This window comes from Zeus faber (genome assembly GCF_960531495.2).
Source record: "Zeus faber genome assembly, chromosome: 1".
NCBI lineage: Eukaryota > Metazoa > Chordata > Actinopteri > Zeiformes > Zeidae > Zeus > Zeus faber.
Window position 1 is genome coordinate 27,577,325 of NC_137193.1, and position 12,500 is coordinate 27,589,824.

A 12,500-nucleotide genomic window follows, 5' to 3' on the forward strand; every position below is an offset into this window, starting at 1 on the left:
TTAAAAGTGCTTTAATCCTTTTGTTACACGCAGTAATGCTTTCATTTGTTCCTTTTAAGGATCCTTATTGGCTGACACCTTGACGGCCGGCTATGCTCTCTGGGGTCCGAGATAACCTTACACCGTGACATACTATAACATAAAAATGGACAAAAATGTGTCAGAAAACAGTAAGAAACAGAACACAATGTTAAAAAAAGGAAGACCCTGATACTGAATGTTGAATGGAGGACTTTGGAGCTCGGTATTTCTTGGGTGATAAAGGCATTCATGGCATATAAGTCTTGCTTCAGGCAATACCAATTATCCATTAAACTCCGCTGTGCTTACCCTGTAGGTAGTGGATGTTGAGTTGGCTATCGGAAAGGTAAAATATATGCTGTTGAAAACCAGAGAGCTGTGAAGTTGCTGAAGGCTGCATCACTAGCATCCAGAGAGGGAATGGACTGGCTGAGGTCCTGTATGATGTCACTGAGCTAATGAAGGAGAAGTGTTGAGGCAACCCTGAAAACATTGCGATCCCTTTCCTTCTCGGTTATTAAACATTTTTCCTCTATCTCAAACTCTTAGGTAAATAGGACCTTGATAAAGTGTGGCTTGTAAAACCTGCCTCCGGTTCAATCGAGTTTCTTTCTTTCTTCAACCAGTCGTACCGATGGGATCCAGCCTCGCTCTCGGTGCGCAGATTTCCTCTTGATTCGGGTCAGCGGATATCTGGGGTGACTCGTCGTAGCCGGAAGGCATCTTTAGTTACTTTTGTTCATTCCGCTTTCCCCTGTCCAAACAGGCCTGCGACGTGTTCTCCGAGAGGCTCTCCACTTTGAGCGAGAACCAATGCTTTGTGCGTGTGCACGTGAAATCACACGCATGCCTACGTGTCTCTCCAGGTTTTCCGTTTCCTTTCACCTGTCTCAGTCTGTTAGCGTCCCAGAAGGAATCATATCCATGTTGATCTTTATGTCTTGTCAGTCGCCCCTTGCCACCATCTGTCCATGCCCCAGTCTTCCCTGACTGCCCTGCATGTGGTTCTGGTTGACCTCGACCTCTGGACGATCTCCACGATACTTCCTCTTGAGGGTTCAGTGACGGTCTTGACCTCATAGCATGAGGCGGAGGTTGTGTCCAAAGCCGGTTTGTTGGTAGATCTTTACACAATGTGGACTTCAAGGTTTCTCTCCATAACTTTGTGGTCTTGGTTTTGCCAATCGGTGGTTCTCCCCAAAGGGGAAAGGCACGTTTCTGGTGAACTGCGTCATTGGGCTTCCCCCGATGTAAAACTTGTGCTGCACCGAGGTCACATTCCTATTGCAACAGGGAGCAATGGTGATGAAGTCTGTGCCAAAAACTAGACAACAAGGTCTTAGCGTAGCGTGACTCAACTTGGAGAAACATATGTATAAATTTGGCTGTCACGATTTTCCAAATCCACGATTTAATTTCACTTTGGAGTTTAACCTTTCCTGCTCGCTAGTGACTTTTCAAAATCACTACATATCCACACATATGCAGCTACTGTACATTCAGGAACATTTCCGTCTTGCACCTTTTCACACATGCCATGATAATGCCGGAATAGATAGCAAAAAGTATATAAATAAATGCAAATATAAATGTATACATGAGTAAATATACGCCTGACGGACCGGGTGGAGGTGCGCCCGAGCCCCCACGCACACCGGCCGAGCGGAGGGGATCTTTCATCCGATTCATTGGATCTTTCATAACTTTCATTGCACCGCGGGGTTTTGTGACACCCTCCGAATCTCATGCCAAGTTGCCATTTTAAAGCACGCAAAGTGAGAAAGCAAACCTCCTGCAGCGCACACCGCGGGGCGGCGGTGCAGGTGCCGTGTCACTGCCATGGACACTCGCACACCCATTCCCTTTCCCATTTGGGAAAGAGTACCTTAGTTTTTTATTTGATTTTGAACATTTTAAATAGAGTATTTTGGAAAACACTAAAGTTTTTCGAATGTTTTTAATATGCTATTACAAAAAAAAGTTACAGATTTTTCAGCCTGTCGGTTGTTTAGTCGGCAAATTTTAACATCCCTCGTTTGTAAATATGTTTAAATGGCATAAATGGACTATAAGGTCCAATAAATAAAGTAATAAATGCCCTAATTATAAAACAAATGTAGGGGGACAGAGCCCCCTCGGGAGTTATGCTGGTGGGAGGCTGCAGTGTGCGTTGAGGGATGTGGTCCGACCGAGCCGAGCAATTTTTGATTTCGAATCGGAATCATGACACCCCTAGTATATATGGAATAGGAGAACGTAAAGTTCACAACTTGGCCTTGTTGTTTGCCATTGGCGATCAGCTCTTACGAGATGGTTGACAATGACCCAAATGTGATTGCCAGGGCAGCTGGGCAACTGGGCAACCCATACGGTCAGGCCCTGGAGTTATACACTGGAAGCATCTATCTACCTGGATGCGGCGCTCTTGTCCTCCACAAGACGTACCAGGACCCATAGTGGACACTTGGAAGTAGGTGTTCTGTTCACACAACCACAATATGTTGGTTGTGAATGCTAATTAATGATCAGTTATTGATCGACAATATCAAAAGTTTGCTAGAAGGGTTGGTAGTCTGCATCGATCTCCTTGGCTGTACTAGCTCAGTCAACTTCTCCTGTGACTGTGACGACCCAAGGGCCCGGGATATAGATGCACTGATTGTGAAATTTTGGGCCGATACCGATGTTTAAAATAACATTTGGGCTGATAGCTGATGCCGATACCGATATTTTCAGAGTTGCCCTGAACGCAATATCACTTCAGGGTTTACAAGTTTCAATAAACGCAGCATCACTTCCTGCTTGGAGTTCTGCAGAGCGCCGTGACCACGTCTTCTAAAATCGATCGCGGATGACGTCGTTCTCTCAGACGGATTTAAAAAGAAAATAAAAAATAAATGCTCAAATGGGTTGCCAAAAATACTCTGTACCGTAAATACCGTTAATATACCTGGGCGGCCACCCTGTGTGAAGTCTATGTGTGGTGTAGGAGCCAAAGCATCTTAGACGTGTGTTAATTATACATTCAAGTGGTGTTTACATTCACATTATACGTAGAGAACATTATACGTATTTACATAGATGACACGGGTTAAAAACTGTACCGGTGATCATGTTGACAATAGACAAGCTTAGAAGACTTTTGAGTCCTTCCTTTCGTTCCATTTAGTCATTGCACTTTTACCCTTTTTGTGCCTCTGCACTCTCCATAGTCCGAACTGTGACTTGACCCTTGTTGTCCTTCCTGTTGTCCGTACTCCCTCACGGTCACACGAACAACGTTGAACTAAAAACGCTCGTTCTCTCGTTGGAGTGGCTCTTTGAGTCGTCGTTCTCCTTTAATGGGCCCTGGGACTCAACGGAGTTTTAGAGGCGGAGCAACAATGTTTTCCTACCGTCGTTGCGGTCGCGTCATTGAAGGAATTATTACTTGACCTTTGTATTTACTCTTGTGAAAGAAGAATTCGTTGGGGACTTGTGTTACCTGTGGAACTTGGAATAAACACTTTTGTGCATCTTTTTTAAACCGGAGGGATGTCAAAGTATTTTCTAAGAAGAGTGCATTGTGGATCCCACATGTGGATTAACGTGCCGCTGCCTTCGGTGAATGTCAACTTTTTTGCCGATAGGCCGGTGGCAGTCAACAAGGCGGACATCGTACCGATGAACGGCCGATAAATCAGTGCATCCCTAGCCGGGGACCAGGGCCAACCGGAGTGGTCCTCATTCAGGTGGTCCTGCATTTACGTATCTTTTCTAGCCTGGCTGGATGGCTGAGAGAGAGAGAGAGAGAGAAAACAGGACAAAGAAAGGACAGAGTAGCCAGACTTAATAGGAAGCCTCTGAAATAGTTTTGGAGCCTAGCCAGGCGGTGATAGCAACTGGCTGTAACTTTCTTTCAAGCCTGCGTTCCGCCGACTGTGATGCAATATGAAGTGTATCATTTGAACTCCATTATTATTGTGATCGTGGGGCACGAAGTCTGTAATAACGGCCTCTGTTTTGGAGCTGGGAACGTGGTGTAGCATAGTCTGGGCTTTGATTAACCTCTCACCCCTTCCCAACTGCGAGAGAGAGAATAAAAACCAACACAAATAATTTTGCTTTATTTTCGGTTGCTCGTGTGTTATTAATTTTCTGTGTTTAACCTCGTTGTCAAACACCACGCTGCTAACCTCGAATCAAACCCATTATTAGTATTATTTTTTAATTCTTCAAAATTGGCAGCAGACACGCGGCAACCTGGCCTCCAGTACCACCCTCACCTGATGGAGATGTATGAATAAAGGGTGGAGCCAGTGGAGTCGCGGCTGTTCCATCGGCGTCACGTAAATTTTGGATGTCTGTAATCTTAGACCCTCGATCCTATATTTCCAGATGGATAAATTGCTAGATAGATAGATGTATAGATAGATTGGGGCTTTGGATTTTTGTGCAATATTTGTGGTAATTGGGATGCAATAGCGGCACACATCAAAACAGTGGGCAATAATAATAAAAAATGTACTCTCAACAATAAATCTCAGTATTAATAATTCACATTCTGACCAAAGTAGGAAATTCTACAAGTTGACATGACTATATAGGGAGTCTGTACAGTTGCTATGTGCACCAGAGTGGATCACGAAAAAATGTATGTATATATGCAAGGCCTATATATATATATTTATATACAGTATATATAGCAGCAGCCCTCCAGGTAGCCAGTCAGACTGGATGGTATTCACATCATGTCCTCGCTCCCCCAACTCTTCCCCTCTCTCCCCCAGGAGGGTCGTGGGTTATTTCCTTTTGCCAAAACCTGTGCGTTGGAGTGTGTGTGTGTGTGTGTGTGTGTTTGTGTGTGTGTGTGTTTCTGTGTGTGTGTGTGTGTCTGTGCGTGTGTGCACGGAGACAAAGTCTGCTTGCCCAGAGGCGGCTGCTGTACCTGTGAACACCGTGGAGTTCTGGGGTGGGGTGAGACGCCGAGAGGCAAGTCCAGGTTGAGCGCTTTTGTAGACGTGCACGCCCGTGTGCACGTGGCGGTAGAGGAGTATGTGTGTGTGTAAGTGTGTTTGTACAGTTCCATGTGCACCCATGTGGGCGCCAAGGGAGGTGCTCGACAAGGGTCGCGGGGAGGCGCGGTGTTCGCATTATTTACACGTGGCATGGACTACATATGAGTGTGTGTGTGTGTGTGTGTGTGTTTGTGTGTGTGTGTGTGTGTGTTGTGTGTGTGTGTGTGTGTGTGTGTGTGTGTGTGTGTGTGTGTGTGTGTGTGTGTGTGTGTGTGTGTTTGTGTGCGTGTGAGTGCGCTTGTTGTCGGGGCCACGTGGAAGCATCTGGTGCACTGGAGCCACGGAATCGCCTCCAGATGTGTTTGTGTGTTCTGGTCCATGTGGATCCAAACCAGCCCGCATGTAAATCCCGGTGATTCACCGCCGTTCTCTTCACTCCTTATTCTGTGTAGGTTTGGTGAAGGTATATGCATGCATATATGTGTGTGTGTGTTTGTTTTTGGTTTTAGGTACGTGCATGTCCGCAGGTGTCTGGTCTAGAGGCCGTCCAGATGGACTGCATAATGATTGTCATCAGACTTTATGAAGTTATGCTGCGTAACGGCAGAGACATTGGGTCTTCATTTGTATGCCCCAAACGCAAAACCAGCGCTGCCGCCCACTAATTAGAACACCCGCCTCATAAATATACATCGACGGCTAATCGGCAGTCAAAGCGGAAATTCGCAGCTGTCAAAAACAGAAAATGGCCAATATCAAAATGTCGGGTGGCGTGCTGGGGAAATGTAGAGAGTAATGATATTGTTCTTCCTGCGTCTGGCAGCTCGCGGCCCAGTGGAGGTGTCTCCAGGGGGTTTGGACCATGTGGCTCTTCTGCTCCTCGCTGGCTCTGCTGACCCTCGGACTCGGATCCTGTGACACGACGCCAGAAGCGGTGCCAGGACCAGAACCAGGTGAGACCAGCAAAAACCCTATCTCGTCTGGGATGGTGGAACGCCCACATCCTGGATTTTCAGATTTTTGCGTTTGTGTGGTGCTGGAGCTAAATCATATTTGATCTTGCGTTCAGTTCGCACCGGGAAGATCTCACTGTAAGGAAATCTCAAGTAATGGAGGAATCAATCGTTCACTATATCAACATCCCGACGTTTCTCATTGGGAATTGAAAATGGAAAACGGCGCCCTCTGTGGTCCAGCGGATGCGAAGGCGCTTTGAAATTTGACCTCACATTCACCCCTCCACACACACATTTCACATAACCCTCCTCAGGAGCAGTTTTTGGAAGTTTCTGGCTATTTGTACTGTAATTGATAACTACTTTCCAATGCAACAACCTCAACTGGACAATCGCTATAACTGGAAAGGAATAAAACATTTTTTTTTTAATTCTTCACATTCCAAACATTCTTGGAATCAGAATTTCAGAAAATTCCCTTTCAAGCTGTCGTAAAATGACCTTTTCCACATCAGTAGAAAACTTTTCAATCTCAGTTTTATTCTGTGTGTGTGTGTGTGTCTGTGTGTGTGTGTGTGTGCATTTGTGTGTGTGTGTGTGTGTGTGTCTGTGTGTGTGTGTTTGTGTGTCTGTGTGAGTGTGTGTATGTGAGTGTGTGTGTGTGTGTGTGTGTGTGTGTGTGTGTGTGTTTGTTTGTGTGTCTGTGTCCGTATGTGTGTGTGTGTGTGTGTGTGTGTGTGTGTGTGTGTGTGTGTGTGTGGGCTGCGGAGGGAATAGGGTGTAATTGCAGCTCATCCTTGTTTTTGCGGCTGGTGGTGGGAGTATGGTTGGGCTGTGTGTGTGTGTGTGTGTGTGTGTGTGTGTGTGTGTGTTTATGATGTGTTGTGGTGTTACCCCCTTTCATAATCAGTTTGAGTTTATAATTTTAAGTGTGTGTGTGATTTTGGTATATGTGGTGTGTGTATTTACTGTGTGTGTGTGTGTGTAGATTCTTATTTGCATGCGTGTGTGTGTGTTTCCGAAAATGTCTGCGTTCACGCTTGTCTATGGACAATTGTGTGTGTGTGTGTGTGTGTGTGTGTGTGTGTGTGTGTGTGTGTGTGTGTGTGTGTGGGGGTGTGTACTGTAACTCACACAAGAGACAGTAAAATGAATTAAGAGAAGGCAAACTGAGGACATTTGCAGTGTGTGTGCGTGTGGGTATTTTTATTCTATTCGATTTTTCTCTTCCTCTTGAACCATCACACATCCCCAACACACCGTCGACGCAGGCACCTCCCCCTCACCCTCTCCCCCCCCATCCCTGGGGAGGTTCCCAACCAGGGAGTCTGGGACACAGTGTGAAGGAAAACTGCTTTCTCAATTGGAGCCCAAACACTTTGTCACAGCAAAGCATGTCACACACACACACACTCACACACACACACACACACAGACACACACACTCACACACAAACACACACACACACACACACACTCACACACACACACACACACACCACACAGACACACACAAATGCATTTACACACGCACATTATTCCCGGGCCGCCTCCAAAACTCTACAAGCCAGCAATTTGCTGACATTAGGAAAGCTGGATGGAGTAAAACTGCTGTGGAGGAGCCGCAGTATTTCGGCCCCGTAGTGACCGAAACTCCAAACTATTTATTTAAAACTTCCCTCGCTTTGCTTTCGACTGGTTCCCATAAAAATCATAGCGCATCACTTACAGGATGCGCCAGCTAGGTTTATGTCACATAGATATTGTTTTTATAGCAGTGGTTCCAAACCTGTGGTTCTGGGTCCCTCTTTTGGGGGTAGCGCGACCACTAGTGGGTGCTAGAGTGCAGATGGGGACGGCCTGTTTCGATGTTATCAAAAACAAATTCGTAAAAATAGTCATAATAAAAGCATGTGATGATGTAACAATTACATTGATTCTAGAAAGGAAAAAGGGCAAGAAAGGTGCAGTTCCTTCACCAACCCCTAGGGGGCTGTGGACCTGTTTGCTTGGGTTTCCCTGGTTTGGAATAGGCCACTGGTAAAATTGCAACATTTTGAATTTGTAATACTCAAGCTAAAATTCACCAAAAAAATTAAGCAAATTATTGCAATACGGCAAGACCGCAAACCTTCAAAAGGTCTAGGTCATCTGCATCTTATCAGGCAGAAAGCCAAGGCCTGGGAACCTATGGAAACATTACAGATAATTACAGACCTAATATATTGTGGCTGTACCTTTTCAAAAGCCAAAGGAAAAGCTTGTTCGGGATTATTCCTCTTTTCTATTGTGCCATTGGAGACAATAAAGTGTTATGGATTCATGAACCAGGACCTGATGATTGTGCTATGATTCGAAACCCATACGGAGTGTAATTCGAGCTTTCTCCAGTTTTGCACATTTGGTAGACACTCTGGAAGGCCTGTGACCACGTTGATCCTACTTGGATTGGAGGTTGCAAATGTGCATCATGAGTCTTGGAAATGTGCGCGTGTCTGTGCGTGTGTGTGCGTGTGTGTGTGTGTGTGTTTATATGTATTCAAAGTGGGCCAGAGGCCTACAAAGGGGGGAATGACTGAGCTTATTTCCATTTCTCTCCACTCCTCCTGAGCTGCAGTCGTACATCTGGAAGACGACCATGAATGTTCTCCCTCCTCTGCAGCTCAACTCAACATTTTCCCCTCTCCCTCTCTCTCCCCATCCCCCCCCTCTGTCTTTTCCTCACCCCCCCCATCCCCACATCCATTCTATTGCTTCACTCCTTGCCACCCAGGTTTTTTCCATTCTTTTTCCAACCTTTATCCTGCAACATCAACTACATTACCCAGCGTGCTGCGACTAGAAGAACCTCTTTGTGTGTGTGTGTGTGTGTGTGTGTGTGTGTGTGTTAGGCTTGGGCGATTGGACGAATATACCAGTAATCGACAGCTGTTTTTTTCGAGTGTTTTTTTTTGTGCGATTTCTGCCCTTTTGTTTTGCTCATTTAATGGTCTGCCTCCCCGAGAGTTCAACTCAACAAGTAATTTACCTGTAAAGCACAATTCAAAGCAGGGTTAGGTTATGAGTGGGACAGAACATGATAAGCATCTATGTAAGCACTGAAAATATGCATATTATTATAATTATTATTATTATTATTATTATTATCATTTTAATTGTGAAAACCGGGACCAGTTTGGTAGGGGTAGCCGGAGCCTGCGAGCCAGAGCTCGCATGCAAAAGACGTCTCAGACTTAATAAAATATGTCCACTTGATTTGTCCACTTGAGAGGCCAGAACAGGGTACTGGCAGCTTGTGAGGAGTGCCAGTATGCAAGAAAAACTCCTGCCAAATAGTAAAAGGTGTGTAAAAACTGCCGGTACTGTGTATCAGAGAGAGAGAGAGAGAGAGAGAGAGAGAGAGAGAGAGAGAGAGAGAGAGAGAGAGAGAGAGAGAGGTGGGTTGGGCGTGCCAAGCCCAATTATCTTGGATGCCATATTGTAAACCAGCCACATCCAGTCACTACCCTTCCACTACAAACACACATCCTTTATGCCAAGCACTTTCCTGACCTCTTCTTCCCGAAAGAAAGGAACAAAACAAATGTTTTCTGCTACAAAAAAAAAAAGTATGTGAATACGCAAGCTGGTAGATTTAAGGTTCAAGCTGTGAGTATGCTAGAGTGGAGCTGATTTCATGCATGCAGTTCTGTGTTTGAGAGGTAATGGGCTGTGGGTTATCTAGTCTGTGGCTTAAGCTGAGGTACTGTACTGGTGTCTCTGAACACAATACGCTGGCTGAGGCTACATTTGCATTCCTATTATTACACTATCATAAGCTTAGACTGTGATCGTGGCGTATAATGGACAAAAAAGACGTTTCAATTGTGTAGTATTGAGTAGAATTGAGTATGACCATCAATCAGTCAGTCAACTAAAATGTTATCATCGTGAGAGCCCTACGTCAAGTCAAGTCAGTCAAGTTTATTTCTACAGCCCTTGATCACGGGACGGTCTCAAAGCTCGAACATAGAAATCAACGGCGTCCCTTGGCCTTAGAAATGTAGAGCTCCCAGAATAACCCATTGGTAGGAAGAAACCTTGAGAACGGGGTCACAGGTGGAGGGAAGAAGGAAGGACGACTGCAGGCCGCAATGGACGCCAAGTGTGACAGCTACATGCGACTTCAACCGTCGCCTCCTTCTGTAATGAATCCAATCGGCAAGACTCTTTCAACCACAGGGCTATCTTCGTGGACGACAAGCTAGCGGTTTCCTCTTCCTGAAGACCTTGGCTTTTTACCCCGTTGAGCCGGATGGGTCCTCCGGGGCTCGCTTGCAGCGCTCTGCCTCCAGGCTGCCAGTGGGCGTATCGTCACCTGATTTGGCAAGACGCGTGCAGCCCATCAAATGGGGAAGTGGACCCGGCCAAGACTATCCAATCACTTTAAAAACTACACGCTGCTAATTAGCTTGTCAACAAGCAAACGCCTCCCTTTGATCACAGCTTGAGCAGAACGGGGTTCCAGTTCCGCCGTACATCGGGCTGCCAAAACGCCTTGATGGACTGCGGACAACCGAAACTGTTTAGCCCCGCATTTCCCCTGCCTTTCTTACCCTCCCCCTAAAATGTAGTACAAGCAAAACCGCGCTTGCTGAAAACAAAAACTGTAACCGGTTATAACATGTCAAAAGCTTATTTCCTGCCTTTCCTTTATCGCGTGCCCGGTTTCGGCATTTTTGCCGGGAAAGGTGGGGCCCGTCCCCAACAATGGAAACAGCAAACATACAGTATGGAGGAGCACAACTCAAATACATAGACTGACAAAAAATAAGCCGAAGAATTACCACTTTAATATCTTGCCGTGAAAATGGCTTCCATGGAGAGCAGCAAAGCACCTCCTCTCTCTCTCTCTCTCTCTCTCTCTCTCTCTCTCTCTCTATCTCTCTCTCTCTCCCTCTCTCCCTCTCTCCCTCTCCCAGACAGGCTGTTTAAATTCTTGTTGTTCTTCTGGCCACGGCCCCCTGACAAGCCTTCAACTTCTTAACTCCGCCTGATAGAGAGGGCGGTGTGGAAGAAAATAGAGACAAAGAAAGAACGAAAAAGCAAGGGAACAAGAAACGGAGGGAGCGTGGAGGCGGGACGAGGGTTCCTACGATGGGGTTGTACACAGAGGAAAACTGTGGCTTGAGAGGGAGATTAGGCACCATCTCCAAACCGACTTCAAGGAATGCCTAAGAGATGGAAAGGTGTGTGTGTGTGTGTGTGTGTGTGTGTGTGTGTGTGTGTGTGTGTGTGTGTGTGTGTGTGTGTGTGTGTGTGTGTGTGTGTGTGTGTGAAGCTGCAACGAGGATTTTGTGCTGACTTTGTGGAAGAGGTTTTTGAGGCAGACCAGACAGCGTGTGTGTGTGTGTGTGTGTGTGTGTGTGTGTGTGTGTGTGTGTGTGTGTAATAAAGTGAGAGAGATGGAGTCAGTGAGAGGGATAAAAAGGGAGAGAGGGACCACTATATTACCTCTTTTTCCACTGCACGAAAAACCCGCTAAGATCTGCTAACATCTGGCTTTTCTCTTTAGTGGGAAAGGTTACAATCGGCATTACGGCAGTACAATCGGCATTCAGTCCCGGGACAAAATTTCTCCTGGGACTGAATGATTTAATGAACCTGCAACAGACAGGTTTTCATTTTGGCCCCTTTACCGGCGCGATGCGAAGGGCATTAGAATTTCAGACACTGGTGCATAAATAGACAGGAATATCTGTGTATCATTCGATCATTTCACATCCCATTTACAATCCAAAATCAGAAGTTATTGACTATTTTCCGCATGGGGACCTTGAAATGTTGTGAGTGTGGGGATCGCATCGTGGGGAGCACAGCGGAGGATCCCCACGCTCCCCGCCGCTCCCGGCCGCTGAAGGACCAGTGGAGACCGGCAAGACCGGCACCGTGAAGTATCCATGCGCGCGCGGCAGGCTCCCATTGCTTCTACTGAAGTGTTGGGTCGTTCATTTTGAACGGCTTCGTGACGTCGAATGTGACACACGAGAAAAGAACGGCATTTCTCTTGGCTCCCCCCCCCCTTGTGAAATAAAATTCTAAAGCCTTAATTAAAATGAGATGGGCGCGGTTGTTCTATCAACTGCACGCCATTTTTAGGGGAACTTGATAGGACTTGAGTCGGTGGTTATTTCCTCCCGGTGTGAGCTCCAGAAAAGCTGTCTGTGTATGTGCTGCTGCACGGGGTTGGGAGGCATCTTTTGAATGGTAATTCAGCTTTGAAGCTCTTCCAACCCTGCTCTCCCCTTCCCTGAAATATTATCTTGTCTCTTTGCAGACAAGAAGGAGAAAAATTATCTCTCTTTAGCCTCTCTTTTTCCAAATAAAGCGGGCTGAACAAAGATGCACACATCCATATGAGCTTGGCTTTGCAACCACAAAGCAACAACATTCAATTTCCCATTCTGGCTGACTTAAAAGCTTTATTAGATTGGATTACCGCTTTAATTTAACCCAATTAGAGTGGTAATCTGCAGGATTATTGTGT

The 12,500-nt window shown here is 46.0% G+C and overlaps 1 protein-coding gene across 5 annotated transcripts in view; it reads left to right on the forward strand.

The window, feature by feature from the left end:
• The window catches only part of col16a1 (collagen, type XVI, alpha 1), an 82,454-nt gene that overhangs the window by 1,246 nt on the left and 68,708 nt on the right, over positions 1–12,500 (forward strand). For all 5 annotated transcript variants that reach the window (XM_080004716.1, XM_080004719.1, XM_080004718.1 and 2 more), the window contains exon 2: positions 5,842–5,971. In XM_080004716.1, the coding sequence (XP_079860842.1) occupies positions 5,881–5,971 (91 nt within the window). In that variant the 5' untranslated portion in view covers positions 5,842–5,880. The remainder of the gene's footprint in view (positions 1–5,841; positions 5,972–12,500) is intronic.